General features: G+C 49.7%; 1 protein-coding gene across 3 annotated transcripts in view; it reads left to right on the forward strand.

Moving 5' to 3' along the window:
• LMBR1 (limb development membrane protein 1) overlaps positions 1 to 20,403 on the forward strand; it is an 82,437-nt gene that overhangs the window by 44,783 nt on the left and 17,251 nt on the right. For all 3 annotated transcript variants that reach the window (XR_013588332.1, XR_013588334.1, XM_078614966.1), the window contains exons 10-13: positions 1,935 to 2,018; positions 3,032 to 3,108; positions 3,499 to 3,576; positions 20,080 to 20,153. Coding sequence is in view for 1 of the 3 variants with exons in the window: in XM_078614966.1 (XP_078471092.1) it covers positions 1,935 to 2,018; positions 3,032 to 3,108; positions 3,499 to 3,576; positions 20,080 to 20,153 (313 nt within the window). In the remaining 2 variants the exon portion in view is untranslated. The remainder of the gene's footprint in view (positions 1 to 1,934; positions 2,019 to 3,031; positions 3,109 to 3,498; positions 3,577 to 20,079; positions 20,154 to 20,403) is intronic.

Below are 20,403 nucleotides of genomic sequence, written 5' to 3' on the forward strand. Positions count from 1 at the left end.
CCAAACGTCGGACTGGCAAGAATGCACCTGCTATCACGTATCCGGACCTTCATACATCGCCCCGGTGCCACACTGCCATGAGCTCCCCGTACCCACTCCTCTGAAGAGAGAGCAGCCGTCTTTAGAAGAGAGCAGCAAGTCAGAGAGCGAGGAAGACGTTGTAGATCCAGATGACAATTTCAGAGGTGGAGCTTAGGAGAGAAACTATACTACCCCAACCAAAAAGACCTCAACGACTTGATCAGGGATCTTGGTCTCACCAAGTCCAATGTCGAGCTTTTGACGTCTTGGCTCAAGCAGTGGAACTTGTTGGATGAAAGTGTGCAAGTCGCAGATCAGAGGAAGCATCACCAACCTTTTTGCAGCTTCTTCACCCGTCAAGAGGGGCTCTGCTTCTGCCACAATGTGACCAGTCTGTTCGAGGCAATCAGAATCGCTTGTAACCAGAATGAGTGGCGTGCTGCCCCATAATGGTAACAAGTACCCGTCTCTTCCCCTGGCCCACTCGGTGCACCTCAAAGAGGATTACAACAGCATCAAGAACTTGCTGGACACCTTGAAGTATGATGAGTACGGATGGGAGGTCATCGGAGACTTCATAATGGTTGCATTCCTGATGGGTCTCCAAGGTGGTTTTTCCCTGCTATCTTTGCCTTTGGGACAGCAGGGACACCAAGGCGCACTACCACAGGCGGGGCTGGCCACAACGGACCGAGTTCTCTGTGGGGAGGAACAACATCAAGTGGGAGCCATTGGTGAACCCCTGGATGGTGCTAATGCCACCACTGCACATCAATTTTGGCCTTATGAAACAATTTGTCAGAGCTGTAGAAAAGGAGTCGGCAGCCTTCAAGTACCTTCAAGACTTCTTCCCTAAGCTGTCTGAGGCAAAGGTCAAAGCCGGTGTCTTCGTCGGACCACAAATAAAGAAGATCTTGGAGTGCAATTAATTCCCCAAGAAGCTTACTAGTAAGGAGAAAGAGGCTTGGAACTGCTTTGTCGCAGTGGTTCGTGGCTTCCTGGGCAATCACAAGGTCAAACACTATGTGGAGCTGGTTGAGACTCTGGTGAAAAACTACAGCACAATGGGCTGTAGGATGTCCCTGAAAGTCCATATCCTTGATGATCATCTTGATAAATTCAAGGAGAACATGGCAGCGTACTCGGAGGAGCAAGGCGAGCGCTTCCACCAGGATATACTGGACTTTGAATGCCGCTACCAAGGACAGTATAACGCGAACATAATGGGAGACAACATTTGGGGGCTGATTCATACAAGTGATTTACAGTATAATCGCAAATCTCGAAAAACTACTCACTTCTAAATCTTTTGTAGTAATTTTTGTATTACTTTAGTATTAATGCATGTTAGCTTTGATTCATATGTTGTTGTTTTCTGACTTTATGTCAATGAAAAGACACAAATTCGCCAGTTTTCTCATTGGAAATAGTTAAATTTCAAAATATCACTGCTCTGGTCACAAAAGCAAAGTTTGTGGGGAATAATAGGCATTTTCTATACTTTTTATGCATAAGCAATTACAAAATAACACTTACTACCTAAGAACAAAAATTGTGTTACATCGTCTCATCTGAACCGGTCTCAAATTAGTACCTGGTGCAGTGTGTAAACATCAGTACTGGGGAGACAAAGGCGGCCGAGCGTGGTGCTGGCCAACCACCCTCTCCTGTGCCGTGCCAGCCTTAATAGGTGCTCGCTAACAACACTTGCACCAACAGTCTTTTAAAGGCTATATGGGGGATCTTTATCTTTGTTTTGTATATTGTATATTCGTGCGCGTGTGTGTGTCTCGGGTATGTATCTACATGTATATGTATCGGTAGACAGTTGTGTATATGTCAGTGCGTATCTGCGCGTGCGTGTATATATATGTGTGTGTGTGTCTCCGCGCACGTGTCTGCTTGGCGAGCAGGTCGCTCGGGCTGCTGGCAGCACTTGAGCGTGGAGGCTCTGAGGGAGAGAATCTTCTGGGTGAGCAAGGAGCGCAGCAGCATGGGTGAGGCATTGCACGGTGCACGCCGCACTACAGGCAGCCTCGCTGTCTGTGGACTCTCACACCTCTAGATCTGGCCTGGGCCTACTTTAGTCCGACTCGGACTAGGTTTTTTATTTTATTTGACCAGGTAAGGTCCATGAACTATATAGCTCTTTTTCAGAAGCGACCTGGACACAACTGGTAGCTCAATGAAGTGGCTCAGCATGTGGAAAATTGTATAGCAGCCAAATACTTTCAAACGCATGTTTCTAAATGTGGAGGGAAAATCCGGAGGACCTGGAGGAAAAGCCAGGCTTTCCCCACACCTCCGATAAGCACGGTTGGCTATATACTGTGCGAAAGAAGTTCAACATATATACATGTGACTACGGGGAGAACATATAAACTCCACATATACAAGCATCAGGGTTAGGATCAAACCCACGACCTTCTGCATACCAGTTTACATCTCGCTTGGTTTCCCCAAGAGCTTGTGGGTTCGATCCTGACCCCGACGTCTGTATATTTGAAGTTTGCATCTTCTCACCGTGGTCACGTGGATTTTTCTTCGGGTCCTCCAGTTTTTCCCTCTACATTTATAAACATGCGTTTAGAGTATTTGGCTGCGATAAAAAAATCCACGTAAGCCACTTCATTGAGCTATAAGTTGCAGCCAGATTGCTTGTGAAAATAAGCTCAGTGGGCCTTACCTGGTCAAATAAAAACAGTTTAGTTTTATACAAACTCTTTGGTTCTTTCGGTAAAGCCACGTAGGTATAAAATAAAATTAATCACGACATTTCGGGCGCAACACAAGCGTCCATCATCAGGTGGGAAAGCATAGTCTGCTGCTGAGGCAGACTGTTTTAGTTTACTTGATGCAGTTAACACCAACACGGGGAAGTTGAAGGAAGGCTGGTATGCATGGTGTCGATGATCGCAAGACCATCTCATGTGTTATGGCATTCTTGATGACTGCTCATCCCCAAAGTCTGTAAGGCTAACGGAGGTTGTGTGTACCTGTGTGTGTGTAGAGCGGAGGGTTGGAGCCTCTGTTTGGCAAAGGAACTTGTGCTTCCCTCTTGTGATGCTGCTGCTCCTGCTGCTCACGGTCAGTGGCCTTCGTGTTCAATTCCTGCTCATAACCAACAACAGTGGCAAATATTTGAACCAGTCCAGGGCCCTCCTCGAGGTCGAATCATACCCAAATAAGCACATGGTGCGGTGTATTTATGTATGTGTCTTGAACTTCTTTCGCACTGTACATAGCCAACCGTGCTCATCAGAGGTGCTGTGGAAGGACAATAAACTAAACACAATGCAGTTGACAAGAAATTAGTTTCTATCTAGATTTAACAGTGCATACATCCAGTGGCTTCCTAATGTCGGAAGTTTGTAAAACATAAGCACTTGGGAGACAAAGGCAGTGCTCGCTAACAGCACTTGTCCCCCAACTGTGTTGAAGGCTTTACGAGGAGACCTTTGTCATTGTGTGCGACAGGGCGTCTCCGTGGTGCTCGTGTGCTTCCACGTCTTGGTCCTGCTCATCGATGACGCGGCAATGCCCAAGGGAAGCCAGGTGAGAGTGCTCGCCCGCCGTGTCAGTGCTCAATCGCTGGGTCCCAGGACATTGCCCCCATCTCTGCACGACGGTTGAACCAAACGCCCCTCCGGCCATTCCTTCAGGCTCACGATTCGAGTTAGTCTCTCGTTAGAACCGTCTCTCCTGGTTTGTCTGCCTCGTACATATTGCCTCGTCATTCTGTCTCGTTCTTTGTGTTAACCTTCATGAATATAAGAAGATATAAATTGGTGACATCATGGTTAGGGCACTGCACTCTGGACCGAGCAACCTGAGTTAATTTCCACGGCTATCATGAGTGGCAAGGGATATCAAAACCGGTGCAAGCCCTCCCCTTCCCCATGATAGATTATTGACCCCGGATGGATTTAAGTGGACTTGAGTTAACCCCCAAATCCAATATAAGCCCCAGGACCTCCTGACTACCAGTGAAGTATTCTGCCACAGCAACTGGTTAATGTTTTTAAAACATTAATAAATTGCGGTAATGCCGACGAGGAACTGCCTTCTCAACGGCAGTGAGAACATGCTTGTCGGCACAGTTAATAGTTATTCTACAAAAATACATAAACGTGGGGTTTCTCTCGATTGGGCAGATTCCATCTCACGGCTAACATGTTGGATAACTGACACGTGACGCAGGTCCATCTTAAAACTGTGACTCCTGCTGATCTCTTGAGTGTGAAACAATCGAATTGAAACTTCACATGCAGCTAACACTGAAATGGAGCGCCATCTAATGTTGAGTGAGAGGCGGTGGTGGCTATGCACGTGGCCTGTAATCCAGCACTGCGGAGGCAGCAAGGTTTTTTGTGGATGGCACAAATGTGAAACTCCCTTCCCGTGGGCGTCGAGGAGGTGCCATACCCTGACGTGCCACGAGGAAACGGTGCAACAAAATGTCGACGAATCTTCATCTGGTCCATCTGTGTCGGGTTTCTCAGTGTGCTCCGGTTTCTCCCACAAGAATACATCTTTAATAATGTCTTCATGTAGAGGACCGCAGAGCTTGGACAGTTGTTGGTGCCGGCTCACCAAATGGTTGCTGCTTTTGCACTTGTCTGTGGTTCGTCGCGCTTCTGTGTGGTGCTTTACAGTCCTAATGATCATTATTAATAGTCCAGTATTCAAATGAGTCTCGTATGTAAATGTTTGGTGTCGTCCTCTTGTTCCCGAATCGTGATGTGATGCCTTTCTGGCGGAGTGAGTTCCGTAGGGAAGATTATTTTTTGGTTTGTTGCATGACTACAATGATAGCCCGATTGAGTTGTACATTACTCTAATTGGTGATCAAAAACCCAATGAAAATGTTTGTCAAGGTGTCATCATGGCTACTGGATTAATACCATCACCATCGTGTTCTTATTAACCATCCGTGACAGAGCAACAAAGGTTCGGATTGGGTTGTTGTGAGCTGAAATTCCAGTTAGGCATCGATAAAATAAGTACCACTTTTCAGAAATCAAGAGTGGTTATACTTATTTTTGACTGGTATCTGCCATGACAATGTAGACAAATGTGAACACAGCCCCACAGGCGTCACTGTGATTTAATGTATTACAATATTACATTTTATACGTTTTTCATGACTTTTCACCATCGATTGTATTGTGTAGCAGTAAGGATGATGCTTATAAGGACTATTCATAATTGAGATCATAAAATCGATAAACAAAGGTCGTCCTGTTGGAAATCTGGCCGTCAAAGTGGGAATGTGGAATTTCCACCACCAGCGGAAAAAAAACCCTGCCCAGCAAGAAGCAGAAAGAAGCTGGGACTTATTTACTTTTTGCGTTCTCTATTTGAGGGTTTGTTTTTTGATAGCTCCAAATGTTTTAGGAACTTTGGCCATTGACATCTTGATTTACAATGAAGAGACGATGATACTCTTTTATCTTCTTTTGAGATACTGTGTCTAACTGTGCACAAAAAGTTAATGTTTCAACCCTGGTGAATTTTTTTACAAATACAGCATAATTTCGGAATCGCGAATTATAAAGCGGAATTATTTTACAGCACAATAAAAGCTTGTTTTGCAACACTGCAATCAGTGCTCTCTACGAGGGACGTAGGAGTCACAGTTGGTATGTTCTCAGGGTTACTCTAATAATGCACAGACATGTACACAGGTGGTGGTAGTGGAAAGACAAATCTATTGGCCAGGCGCCTTCTCAAAACATGAGATTGCCTCGCAGCGGCATGAGACTGGGTGGCAGAAAAGGATTGTTTTGCACTGCAGACCATCCACAATCTGTTGACTGGCTGTTGATTGCTTCGTAATTGATTTTTGGGTCGGAAATATTGCAACTGCCTGATGATTCTGGTCATATCTCAAACACGTCAGTGTGCTGAAGTAGTAATAAATTGGCACGTTTATTGACATGACAACTTTATTAATTGGCAATGTACGGTGATAGAGAGGTTATGACAAATTTAACACTATGACACCTCCTTTACCAGTAGCAAAATATAGCAATAGGTTTTTACCCTTTTATCTGGTACAAAGACTGACACCTTTATACAAGGGATCATGTTTGCAATAACTACAACACAAGCAGTCAAAATGCAAATAAAAAGAAACAACACCAATGGAGACTAGGCTCTAAGAAAAGCTGTCTCGGGTGTGAACCAATCAACTTCAAGGACAGTGCATATCATTATCAGAGTTGTTTCTTTTTGTTTGCATTTTGACTGCTTGTCTTGTGGTTATTGCAAACATGATCCCTTGTATAAAGGTGTCAGTTTTCGTACCAGATAAAAGGGTAAAAACCTATTGCTAAATTTTACTTAAGCGATCTGACCCAACACCAATCTATTATGGATAATAATAATAATATTGGTCACGAAAGTCTGCGTGTTACATTTATCTGCTGCTGATTGTTCATCGACTGTGAATTAAATAATAATGGGCTCTTGCGTCAGGGCATTGTGCTGACTTGAACATATTCATACCTGTCAACCCATACGGTTTACCCATATTCTTGTACGGGGAAATTTTATTTTTAAGGTCCATACTGCGTACAGCCATTTGAATACAGGCAAAAAAATTAATTGTTTATTAGTTTGTGTTTCTCCCTTGTGATTGGACGTTGTTGGATGAACGTTGAGATTTATAAGGACACGGGGTGACCAATAAAGTCTGAATTGGCCTGTAATAAGGCAGACACTGATAAAGGTTTGTACACGAAGCCATACAAATATACAAACACAGACATAATTTCAACCGTGATGATGGGTACAAACTTAGTAATCATTGGAAAGATGTTATCAACCACGCAAAAAAGACTTAATCACAAATTTTTTGGACCATCTTATCTGACAGGCACTATTTTACTGTACTTTACCGAGTGTTAACATCCCCAGTTATTTTAACAGTACTCTCTTCATTGTTCAGCCAGCATTGGTATAAACATGGGCATTTTCGTTCTTTTGTCTATCATGTGTATCAGACCCCCCCCTCTCTCTCCATTGTGTTGGCGTGTGCAGTAATTGGCCGCTTGCGCACAAGCGCTTCCACGTCCGTCGCCCACCCTTTTGGCCTCGCCCCCCCCCCGCCCCCCCCCTCCCTCCCGATACGTTCCATTCATTGGCTACCATAGTCTGATGAGCTCCCCCTAAGTTTGTACCCATCATCATTTTCGTTCTTTTGTCTATCATGTGTATTAGACCTCCCCTCCTCCTCTCTGCCCATTGTGTTGGCGGGTGCAGTGGCTGGCCGCTTGCGCACAATCGCTCCATTGTGTTGGCGTGTGCAGTAATTGGCCGCTTGCGCACAAGCGCTTCCACGTCCATCGCCCACCCTTTTGGCCTCGCCCCCCCTCCCTCCCGATACGTTCCTTTCATTGGCTACCATAGTCTGATGAGCTCCCCCCTCCCTCTCCCTCCCCCCTCAACTCGCTTTTAAGGGATTACATCTTGAATCATTGCCTCACTTGATACAGCTAATCTGGCTGTGACGGTCCCACCTGATGACGGAGACTTGTGTTGCCTCCGAAACGTCGTGATTTTTGTTTTTATTTTATTTTACTTTCTACGTGACTTTACCGAGAAAAAACCTAAGAAGAACACTGATAAGGGGTTGACAGCTATTCATATTAACGTGAGAGGCCTGGCTGTGCTCGTGTGTTATCCTCCATTGCCAGTGACCGCTTGCTAAATGTGGGCATTCAGAGCAGTCTGTTGCTGGGTATGGCTCACCGATGATTCATTAAGGGCAAAACACCCCATGACTGCGCCCATCCGGCCCGTAGGCCCTGGTGCATTTGCACCGCCTGCACACTCATTCGCTACCCACTGGTGAGGTTGGATTAATCCATCGTCTCTGTCGACTGCTCGTTGTTCATAACATCAATTCTGGCTGCTACAAGCTAAGGCTGGGCCTGGAGCTGGAGGCTTAGTCTCATAGATGGCCGGAGGGCGCGCACGTGATGCACGCAAACGCATGCGATGCGTGTGCCTTAAGGAATTTTACACTTGTACATAAGCACCTCCGATTAGAATGCTTAGCAGTTATGTGTGGTGTGAAATAAGTTCAACAAACATACATAGTGTTTTGCGAGTCTGCTAAACCCCCGCTGGTGTGCGAGATGGCCACGAGATAGCAACGAGATGACAACGTAGCAATGAGTTCCTCAGCTGTCTGTGTGAAACCGTTTGAGTGTTTTCCCCTCGTATGCTTGTGTTTTCTCTGGGTACACCAATTTCCTTTCAAGCATACGAAGCACAACTTACTTAGAATTAATTGTATGAATCATCCCGAGACAAGCCTCCTCTTGAAAAGTGATGATTTCCCCGTACAGAGGACGCTGTTTTTAGACTCATCGGCAGATGCACCGAACTGCCCCATGACTGAATGGAATGTGCCAATTTGCCCTTTCAGATCAACCCTCGGCCTGTCCCACACCCTAGACCAGGGGTCGGCAACCTACGGCTCCGGAGCCGCATGCGGCTCTTTACGGGCTGCTTCTTGACGATATGTACGTATGTACAGTATGTACTCAGATGCATTGCGGCTCTTGAAATACTGAATTTTGTACCGATTGGAAAGAAATGGCTCTTCTTGTTATTTTGGTTGCCGACCCCTGCCCTAGACAGATAGAAGCAATTGGAGCTTGTTTACTGGGGGATAATGGTTAACTGTAACAGTTGAGTCATCATCAGCAATCTCAACATTTCCTCACAGCAATCTCTCCATAGACAGCTTGACGTGTGCAGTTTTGGCCACTCGTCGCCAGAATCATCTGCGTAGCCTTGTGGTCAAGCTGAAGGTATGCATTGCAAGTGGAATATTTGGCCAACTGTAGCATGCTCCGACACACTTGACGCATTGATTGGGCTGAATAAAATAACGCTAGACTACATGGTACAGTACAGTGTGGTGTTGCCTACACTATGCTAGGCGGTAAGTTAAATGATCTAGAGCTCGACTATCCTATTATTTAAGTCACACATTACTCCAACGATTATCAGTTCGATTACTCAATTAATTGGATCACACAAATTTTATTGGATCACACAAACTATTCTGGCAAATCGTCCGATGATGCTAGATGTAATTACCAGCGAAGCGTCGTACTCAAATTGTTAAATGTTGTGGATGTACTCTCCAACACACCGGTGGGCTGAAGTAGTAACTAATTGGCGTTTTGTTTACGTGACAAATCCCTTACTAATTGGCTGTGTCGGGTGGTGGAGGGTTACGACACATTTATACTTACGCGATCTAACCCAAAAACCTTTATAATCCTACTGGCTGAAATGACGCGTACCACACCTGGACGTTTTACAACGCTTTGTTTCCATGACAACCAGCGGTCACAGTTCTGTTTAAATTATCAGCCTTATATTTTGTTTCGATGACAACCATCGTTCCAAAACCATGAACATTACTTCCTACTCTACAGTGGTTGTACGTGCGTGCATTACATTTGTTTTGGTCGAAAATGGCAGGAATTCACTCCGTATTTTGCCCGCGTGCTTGTTTGTGTATGGTCCACTTTTTAAATAATTTCTGCGTGTAAGTTGTATTTGTTTAGCTCCATTGAAAGGAAAATTGGACTGAAATGGGACTGGTAATTGGAAGGAAAATGACACTGACAAACAGCGTGCACTTAAGTGGCTTGTTTTGTTATGTGCTGTACACTATGTTGTGTTATATTGTATTCGGGCTCTACCATGTGATCCCAACTGTGACGGCAGCCGAGTTCCATAAGTAATGGTTAAACCACGTGCACATAACTCAGATAATTATCTGTGCTGCTGCTTTCAGGGTCACGATGTGCTCAGGAATCTCTTCAACGCAATTAGCGATCGATACGGTCAAGCCTTCTTTACGTTGTTCAACCATGTCTTGTCCTTTTTTTTTGTTCCATTCCTCTATGTGTAATGGACTCTATGTGATCAAATTAGATAGCTATATGGCATTGGTTACTTGAGAAATAACCATGTATTTATCCAGGTAATCCCCACAAAAGCATTCAGACTCTGTCAAGAGTGAGATGTTTGGTCAACTTATTTTTATATCTAGCATTTTACATGGGGGGGATGAAACCAAGGATCCCCGTTGACTCAAATTTGGGGTTAAAATCCATGTGGCGGTTAACTTAGTCCACCATCGATCTTGGGTTGATAAATGAACTCCCACTTTTGTGAGAATTCAACAGCGATTATCCTATGCATAGATAAGCACCTACTGCCATATAGCAATGTGGAATATCGATTACAAGCTTGGGGCTGCCGGCCGAGGTGAGCAGTGCCTGAAGTTTGCTTGAAGATGGGAGAGACGCCGTTTGTTGATTGTTTATTTCATAACGACGTTCCTCACAGAAAGAAACTCAAAGATGATCGCCCTGTTGTGGTGAAAGGTCACGCACATGCAGTAGGTCAGTGACATTAAAGGCCTAAAGAGGTCTTCCTCTGTACCAATGCTTACTTTTTTCATTCCCGATAGCGACGTGGCGCTTGACCTTTAGAGTGCCAGTGCACATTTTGGGGTAAAGTACGCATTATTTTTAGCACCGCAAATGTCTCCCTTGCTCCCACGCTGACGTGGCCTGTCGGCAGATTCGCTCTCGTGCCTTTTTCCCCTCGCTTTAATTTTAACCGCACTTGAATATGTGGCAGGAATCTGACCGCTGGGTTTATTTGTATTTCTATTTATTTTATACACAATGGCCTTAATGTATCCTCGCCGAGGCTCCAGAAACTCCGAGGCCAGGATGACGCTCGCGAGTCTGCCCGGTGGGGGGGGGGGGGTCGGGTGGGGGGGGCACACGTCGCGAGCCCTCTCTAAAAAAAAAATCCGCGCACGCTGGCAACGAACGAATAACGCCCCGACTGTGGAAGGGAAATGGATTCCGGGAAGGGCGCTCACGGCTAATTAGGTGTGTCTTCCACTGCAGCCGTTGTTTATTTGCAAACCGTTAATTTTAGAGCAGGGCAGAGTTAAAACAGGATGCCCTGGCGGTGGTGGACTGGCGGGCATCCTCGGGCCATCCAGAACGGTGTAAAGTGACTTCGAGACGCACGGTTTCAACGTCCGGGGGGGGGGGGGGGGTGCCTGAGGAAGCACTTAATCCGATTTTTTTATTTAATTAGTGGAAATTAACCCGAGTGCATGAGTTCTTGCTTGATTTTTTTTTTATTAATTGCTACTTTTTTCATTTCTGGGACCTGTCCTTGGCAGTCTGTATCTGGATGTGGATTGATGATGAGTCCTTATGATGACGAAGTATACCTTCAGTATGGTGGGCCGCTCGGATTGACTTATTTGAAAACCTCTTGGCCGAAAGATTATTTGTCAGTGATTTTATGTCATCATTTACATTTTTCGAATGTTCTTTTTTTTGTAAATTTCTCATAGGCAAGATTAAATTTGAAAGTGTCTCCATACCCAAAAGGGCATTGTGCGGTGATAGAGTAATTTACAGCCCTGCGCCAGAGGTGTGATTTCCACATTCCTATGACAAGGGTGAGTATCTCTAAACCATTGACTATTGAATTTTCACAATGTGTGGAGCTCAATGTCTCTATCCTGGGGAAACGATTGGCTGGGTTGACCCCAAATAGTGTTTTAACGCGGATGCTTCCGACTTTTAGTTACATGCTCTACCACAGAGTCATCCGGTCTGATGGAAACTAATTCATAAGCAACTGCAACAGGTTTTGGTATTCATATAAATTAGGCAATTTTTTTTGTATTACTTGCCTGGTTTTCGTAACTTTATTTCAATAATTTCCCTTGCTGCTTTAAGGTTTCATTGGGTTTGCAGATATTTTGTCAGAGTACACCGTGGTCCTTGATTACTTTTTTGTTGCAAATGTTCTGTGCTGTGCCAGCTTTTGTGACCCAGGTCTCGCTTGCAGAAGAGGCTTTCACCCTCAACGGGCTCTCGCCTGATTATCAATAAATATTGAGCAAGTCGCACTCACACGTGGCGAACTCATTCGGTGCATTTCACTTTGGCGGCGTGAGCCCAGGAATTAGAATGTACTCTCCTTCGTGTTGTCTTCGTGCTGTAAGCAGAAGCTCCCTGGGTTTTGATTTTCCATGAAGCTCATGGTCCACCCTAAATTGCATCCCCACAAACCGTGGCAGATGCGGATACCTGATGCATAAATCGAAAATTAAAAACTCTCCAGTGTGTGACTGTGGTTATCCAGAATAGACAGTACAACAAATAACGACGTAATGCCCGATCCACACACATGAAGGAGACATCACGGCGATACACTCCACTGCTTCTAATGTGGTTATCTGGCTTAACCACCTGAATGTGGAATTGTAGCTGTTCTTCTGCATTTACATCAGCCATTCGAAAGAAGAAGCACTGTGATTGGTGGAGGCTTTATTCAGGCTGCTCATTTGAAAATTACTGGTTTGAGGCTAAGGTCTGCAGAGAGAAAGAGCCCCTGATCGTCATCAGAATGCTCACGTGGCTGCTGCCCCCACACATGAGATCTGCACATTCTCCTCAAAAAACCCAACAGAGGAACATTGATCCAAGAGGTTTTGTGGTCAATGGATCGAATGTTACTTTATTTCATAATTATAAACAACTCCAGCATCTGTTTGTTTTATTTGAACAAGTAATTTTCCAGCAAAGTTCATATTTATTTAGAGTATTTTTGTTCAAGCCACAATGTTAACTAATGGATTTTGCCAATAGAATCAAACTGCTCGGTGGCATTGGTTTTACAGACCACACCCTGATGATGACTCAGTGAAATAAAACCCAGGCAGAGGGTTTACCTTGTGTAAACTAACACTACTAGCTTTTACTGATCTGGAAAGCCTGTAGGTTGATGGTTCAAATGATACACTCAAACATACCTGGTGTGTTGCTTAAACAGCATCCCAAGATGCCTTTGCATTTAGACTTTTTGTAAATTCGAATTGTATTGTATCGTTGTTTTGCACATAATACAGGTTTTTTTGGGGGGTTTATCAAGTTTTGCCAGACCAAAGTATAATGTTCAATACATGTGAAGTACCGTTGATGACTCTTGGACACCGTTGGTGAGGCACACGTATTTATTCCGTACAAGTAGTCACAACTGTGGACATACAATACTAGAGGGGGTATCGGCCCCCTCACCCGGCTAGCTGAGAATACACTGCTAGCTATCTCTGACCTACCTCCTAGTCCTCCACTAACGGGCTAGGGGAGGCTGTCTGGCCCGACACTGGTAAGTCGGGCTACGGTACCCGGAGTCCCAGAGCACTAGCTCTGGTTCTCGGGACCACGCCGCTGGCTCGGTCCTGCGCGGCCCTGACAAGGGCGGCGTCCCAGGGGAGTCCAGGGCTCTAGCTAGACGATCTTCGGTCTTCACTGGTTTAGCTTTAACATTCTGCCCCGAGCCCTCTGACACATCCCCCTTTATACTCCACCCCCGCTGAGGGGTGGGGCCCCGGGCTGCCTGGTGCGGACGTCGTTGAGAGCACCCCCCCCGTGCACTCACGTAGCCCCGCCCACTGTGTTTGTTTCCCATAAGCTGCCATGCATAACGGCTCTCTCTCTAACACCCCTACATCACCCCCCCCCGCATAGCTTGCAGCCGTCCCGGCTGCCAACATACAAAAAAAAACGACAATAAAAGCGCATTTACCCCCTGACCGCGCGTGTGCCTCACTATTTTTCAGCATAACGCGAAGAGAACAACAACAAGAACCAGAAAACCCCGAAGGGAAAACAACCCGACGCACCCCCCCCCCCCCGAATAAATACGAATTCCGTAAAAGCAACGTATATACAAATCGCAAGGAACCCCCAACACACACACAACACAACACAATGTGCCAGGAGCACACCACCGACGCAGCGCACAGTAACCATACACGTGAAAATAAAAAATAAAATAAATTTCTTTTTGTGCATCACAAGAGTCTGCGCATTCTTGCGCGCGTCCTTGCCGCAGGCCCGTCACACGGGGCAACCCCGGATGGCGAACCATCCGGTGGCAGCTGTCCTTTTCGAAGTGAGTCTGCGCTTGATGTCGCGAGACCCTCGGCATCCCCCGTAGGGGTTGTTGGGCGGGAGCCCGTCATTCCTGGTGCACCTGGGGGCGGGACAGCCGGCAACACGTCAGGCGAGAGCAGCAGAGACGGACCCTTTGAGTCGGCCGACCCCCCACATGTTTGGCCACGCGTGTGTGGAGTGGGGCCTCGCACCGCAACGAAGGGTTTCAGCCTAGAGGGGTGCACAAACCACCGGCGCTTCCCCCATTTGATGCGAACGCACTGAGGCCGCAAAACCTCGACCACCTCGACGGGGCCCCGCCACGGCCGCACCAGTTTTGAGGAGGTCGCGAGTGGTACCTGGGGACAGTGCAGCCATGCCCTGTCCCCCGGCTTCCACTGTAGCACGTGCGCGCGACCCAGTCTGAGGCGCTCATTCGCTTTCTGACGCCTGTCGGAATTCAGCATGGCAGCATCCCGTGCCTCAGTCAATTTCGCAAGGTTAAATTTAACATGGTCGGCCAATTTAGTTTTTCCCAGCGGCGCGGGGATCTGCAGCTGTGCCCGAACAGGTGGGTCAGGTTCGCGGCCATACATGAGGAAGAAGGGTGAAAATCCCATCGCAGCATGGGGGGCCAATCTGTATGTTGCCAGGACCCCTTGAATTTGCAAGTCCCAATCGGTCTGTGAGTCCGAAACCTGCTGCGACAACATAGACGTGATGGTTCGATGCAGACGCTCGACCATCCCGTCAGTTTGCGGGTGATAGGGAGAGGTACGAATTTTTTTCGTTCCCAGGAGCTCACAGACCTGTTGGAGGAGTTTGCCGGTAAAATGTTTTCCCTGGTCGGTCAGCAGCCGCTCCGGAGCACCTTTGTCCATGACGTAACCTTGGACAAAGGCCTCCACGATGGCTGCTGCCGACTGGTTGGCCAGGGGCCAGGCCATAGGCCAGCGCGTAAAGTATTCCACCCCGGTCAACAAATATCTATTGCCCCTAGGGGTGGCGGGAAATGGCCCCAGAATATCCAGCGCGACAAGTTCGTTCACTCTGGAGACTCTGATAGACTGCAAAGGCGGGTTTGACTCCCGTGCTGGTGGTTTTCGCTGCACACACCGAGGGCATGATGCCAACAGATCTGCGACATCCCTCGTCATGCCTGGCCAAAAAAAATCAAGCTGGAGCAAGGCGAGGGTCTTTTGGGTACCCAGGTGGAGGAGGCGCTCATGAGCAGCCCACACCACCCTACCCCGTAACCCAGAAGGGACCACCAGCCGGTGTCGATGGGATTTCCCGTCCCAATGCATCAGCAACCCCGCGTGCATTTCCCATGCGTCGGCATCACCCGTCCCCCGCCCCGCCTCCCCGGCGCGACGACATGACGCGAGGAGGGAGGTATCCTCCATCTGGAGGCGCCCCCATTCATTAACAGGCAAACCCAGCAGGGAATCTTTTCCCTGTTGTGCGATAGAATTTGGAAGCAATGTTTCGTCGTTGGCGGCGGCCGCCAGGACCGGAACCGGCATGTCCCCTGCTGGCTTGCAACGTCCCGACCCCAGGAGGCATGCACATTCGGAGGTGGTTGGCATGCGCGACAGAGCGTCCGCGTTGGTGTGGCGAACGCCCTTACGGTAGGTGGTTTCGAAATCAAAATCCTGGAGGATCTCCAACCATCGGGACAATTGTCCCGATGGCTGTTGAACTCGCAGGGCGTACTGCAGTGCCGCATGATCTGTGCGGACGGTGAAATGCCGACCGTACAGATATGGGCGATACTGTTGGATGAAATAGACAATTGCCAACAGTTCTCTACGGGTGACACAATATCTTTGCTCCGCTGGAGACAACACCCGACTGCCGTACGCAACCACCCGTTCCACGCCGTCAACCACCTGGGAAAGCACGCCCCCAATACCCGTGTTGCTCGCATCGGTGTCGAGCAAAAATGGTTCCGAAAAATCGGGGTAAATCAAGGGAGGAGCTTTTACCAGGGCGTCCCGAAGGGAGCAGAAAGCAGCCTCCTCCTGACCCCAGTGGAACCGAACCCCTTTTGATGTTAAAGCGTGTAGGGGTTTGGCAATCGTCGCAAAATCAGCGACGAACCGTCGGTAATACGACGCGAAGCCAATGAAACTCCTGACCTCTCCCACCGAGGTGGGAGTCGGCCAGGAGCTGACACACTGCATTTTGGCGGGATCGGTAGCAATACCTGAGCGCCCCACGATGTGCCCCAAATAACACACCGAATCGCGTAACAAATGACATTTTTGGGGTTTGAATTTCAAATTAGCAGCCCGCATCTTTAGGAAAACCGCCCGCAACCTCTGGAGATGTTTGTCAAAAGTGTTACTAAAGACGATAACGTCATCCAAATAAATCAGGCACGACTCCCATTGCAATCCTGCCAAAACCAATTCCATCAAACGCTGGAAAGTTGCCGGCGCTGAGTGTAAGCCCATCGGCAACCGGTTGAATTGGAACAGGCCGTGCGGTGTACGGAAAGCAGTTTTAGGCTTTGAATCATCGTCCAGAGGAAGCTGCCAGAATCCCGAAAGTAAATCCAGTGTGGAGAAGAATCGCGCTCCCGCCAAGGCGTCCAGCGATTCGTCCATCCGTGGGAGCGGGTATGCGTCGGCAACCGAAATTTTGTTAAGGCACCGAAAATCAACGCAAAACCGCAACGAGCCGTCCTGCTTTTTAACCAGGACGATCGGCGCTCCCCAAGGGCTGGTGGAAGGAGAAATGATGGCGGCTAACATGTCATCAATAGCCGATTTGACATGGTCCTTTTCGGCGGGACTTAACCGAAACGGATTCTGGCGTATTGGCGCGCTGTCACCCGTGTCAATATGGTGACGCAGCAGATGAGTGCAACCCAAATCGTATTTGTCCCGACTGAAAACGTCGGAAAATTCCCGCAGTAGCGTTCTAAGCTGTTGGCGCTCTGAATTTGACAGGTCCGTCGATCCCGCACAAAGCGCATCGAGCCACCCTCCATCGCTGTCCGAATGTGGGTGCGGCCGGGGAGCAGTGCCGACGTGATTCGCAACAGGTTCCTCGCAGGGCACCGGCGTCGCGTGAGCAAGCACCGTCCCTTGAGGAACTACCACTGTCTGCGACCCCACATTGAGGACCGCGATGAAAGGGTCCCCGTCCCCTCTTACGACGGTCTGGGCCGGAATCAAATGAGGTCCACTAACCCCGGCCCTAGATGGTCCCAGCAGAATTCCCTGGTCCCCAATGCCCTCAGCGAAGGGCCGACGAAGTTTTAGAGGCACCAACATTTGAGCTCCCGGCGGCACACGAACTGTTTTAACGACGAACGCTGGTACTGTTACGAACGCCGTCCGAGCCGCAGTAGGGGAAGGCAGGAACGCCATGCGTCGTCCCGACGGGAGCTCAATGCATCCCTGGTCTATTAAAATACGAATCGGCATTTTGCCCAAGAAGTCCGTCCCCAGCAGGCACGGAACCGCCAGCGAGGAGGAAACAAAAATCGGGCCCGACAATTTGATATCCCCGATACAAATTTGCGCTCGAATCTGTCCAATGATGCCAGGAGAGCCCCCGTTAGCAGCATAGAATGGGACGTTAACCGGCAGTAAAGGACGGCTCTGGACAGGTAGAATATTGTAAATGAGTTCAGAAATGATGGTCGCCGATGCCCCCGTATCGACCAGGATGCTTACCTCCACCCCGTCAATGTGTCCCACCATGGCCGACGACCCCGACGACGCGGCCACAACGCGATGGGCCAACATGGACCACTGCCTGGGTTCGATTTGAGTCCCCATAGTGGTGCGTGTTGGCCCGTCGCAGCGCAATGTCGGCCCCCCGTTCGTTGCGGTGTGCGAGTGTGTGACGAGTGTGTGCTTGGGCCAAACATGAGGGGTGCCGCGACTCGCCGGATTATGTTGATGGAGCTTGGGAGGAGGAGGGCCGGCGTCCTGTCGAGGCGTCGTCCCACGCTGCCGAGGAGAGCGGCACCCCGAGGCGACATGGCCCCGGACGCCGCAGTTGAAGCAACGCGGGAGCGCCGGCGGCGATGGCGGACGGTCGAAGCGGCTCGACCCATCCCGGCCCGACTGTGCTCCCGTCCCCTGCTGCCGTCGACGGCCGACGGCGTAAACCTCCTCCGCCGGGAGGGTGGCTGCAGCCACCGCACGCCCGGCCGCTGCCCTGCTGGCTTTCCGACGCTGTGACAGCAGGTTGGCGTGGAGGAGCCGCGCAGCCTGGAGGGAACTCATCTCCGTGTCCTCCTGTGCAACGACGGCAATGTCCAGGTCGTCTGCCAGCAGGAGGATTTTTTCTGTGACCATGGCGTCCACGCCGTCGTCGTCCATTCGACGGAAGGCCGTCTTCGCCAGTGCCAGGAGACTCGTCCTGTACGCCAGGGGCGACTCCTTTGCACCCCGCTGGCGATCGTAAAACTGCTGCCTGCATTCCGCTGAAGGTCCGTAGACCCCGGCCAGCAACTGCAGCGCCATCTGTAGCATGGAGCGCTTCTCCCTCGGCGCCAATGTAAGGGCGGCGAGTGCGTCGCTGTCGAGGAGCGCCGGCAGCGCGCAGAGAGCCTCAGCATCCGACCACCGTGCCATTTCTTGGTGGGCGAGGAAGCGTCGCTGGAAGCCGCCCCAGTCGCCCTCCACGCCAACAAACTCTTTGAGCGGAGGCAGCCGTTGGTGCAGCGCAGCGGTCGCCATGGAAGCTCACAGGCTGCTGTCCCCGTAACTCGGCTGCGCTTCGGCGCGAACGGCAGATGGTATCGCCTGTCGCAGCCGTGATGATGCTCCCTCCACTGGCGGTGACGCGGCAGCCCCAGCGAGAGCGATGTTGGACCCGAGGTTCAGGCCGGCCACGCCCTCAGCAGCTGCTGCGGCGATGGCGGGAGATTCAAAGTTTGAGTCCGTTGAGATGGCGGGAAGGCGCATCGGACGTCGGTTCTCCTCGCCCCGTGGTGGTCCACCAGCCCCCAGCCGCGTGATGTGTTCGAGTGTGGCGGCAGCGGCGTAAAGCAGCTCCGCCAGCCTCGCGTGAGCCAGCCTCAGCCCTTCTGATGGCGGCTCCTCTTCATCCTGATGCCCCGGTAAGAATGCGTCCGGCCCCGGCTGCACGATGTCTTGTTAAGCCGTCTCGGGCTCGACAATTTCAGCGGTGTCCTCCACCTGCGGTACTCCGGCTCGAGCTGTCCGGCGCGTGTCCATGTTCGTAGTTGTTCTGACACCAGATGAAGTACCGTTGATGACTCTTGGACACCGTTGGTGAGGCACACGTATTTATTCCGTACAAGTAGTCACAACTGTGGACATACAATACTAGAGGGGGTATCGGCCCCCTCACCCGGCTAGCTGGGAATACACTGCTAGCTATCTCTGACCTACCTCCTAGTCCTCCACTAACGGGCTAGGGGAGGCTGTCTGGCCTGACACTGGTAAGTCGGGCTACGGTACCCGGAGTCCCAGAGCACTAGCTCTGGTTCTCGGGACCACGCCGCTGGCTCGGTCCTGCGCGGCCCTGACAAGGGCGGCGTCCCAGGGGAGTCCAGGGCTCTAGCTAGACGATCTTCGGTCTTCGGTCTTCACCGGTTTAGCTTTAACATTCTGCCCCGAGCCCTCTGACACATCCCCCTTTATACTCCACCCCCGCTGAGGGGTGGGGCCCCGGGCTGCCTGGTGCGGACGTCGTTGAGAGCACCCCCCCCCGTGCACTCACGTAGCCCCGCCCACTGTGTTTGTTTCCCATAAGCTGCCATGCATAACGGCTCTTTCTCTAACACCCCTACACATGTGTGCATACACTACATCGTATTTGTTGCCAGGCATTCTGTAAACCTGCAAGGCCTGTCCAGACGTAATCAACGTTTGCTTTTCTCCGGGAGAGACTTGGGCGGTGCCACACCAGGCTGTTCCTTCTCTTGCCCTCTTCCTCATTGCTAACTTCTCCCTGTTGAAAGTGACCACGGCACCTCGTCACAGTGATGCCCACCGGCCCCATGGGTCCCCCCCCCCATGCGGTCCGTTGTCTTGCCCCTGTGCTGTGGTAGGAGGTGGGCTTTGGGAAGGCCTCTCTCTCGGCGTTCGGGCCTCTGGGAGCCACTTTGGAAGTCACGCTCATCTTGTATCCTTTTCGCAGCCTCCACGCTCAGATTTCCACACGTACATGCTCACGCTGGCTGGGTGGTGCAGTCGTAACATTCGTGCCTCATAGCAAGATAGGCCTGGGTTCGATTTCCAACTCTGGCCGAGGGAGTTGCCTTGTTCTGCATGAGTTTCCTGTGTCCTCTGGTTTCTGCTCATAGCTATGTAACTGTACTGATCCAAATGTCCTCATGCTGAAAATGTACTGCTAATTACTCAATTGGGGTTAC

This window comes from Lampetra planeri, chromosome 1 (genome assembly GCF_965212315.1).
Source record: "Lampetra planeri chromosome 1, kcLamPlan1.2.h2, whole genome shotgun sequence".
Classification (NCBI taxonomy): Eukaryota; Metazoa; Chordata; class Hyperoartia; order Petromyzontiformes; family Petromyzontidae; genus Lampetra; species Lampetra planeri.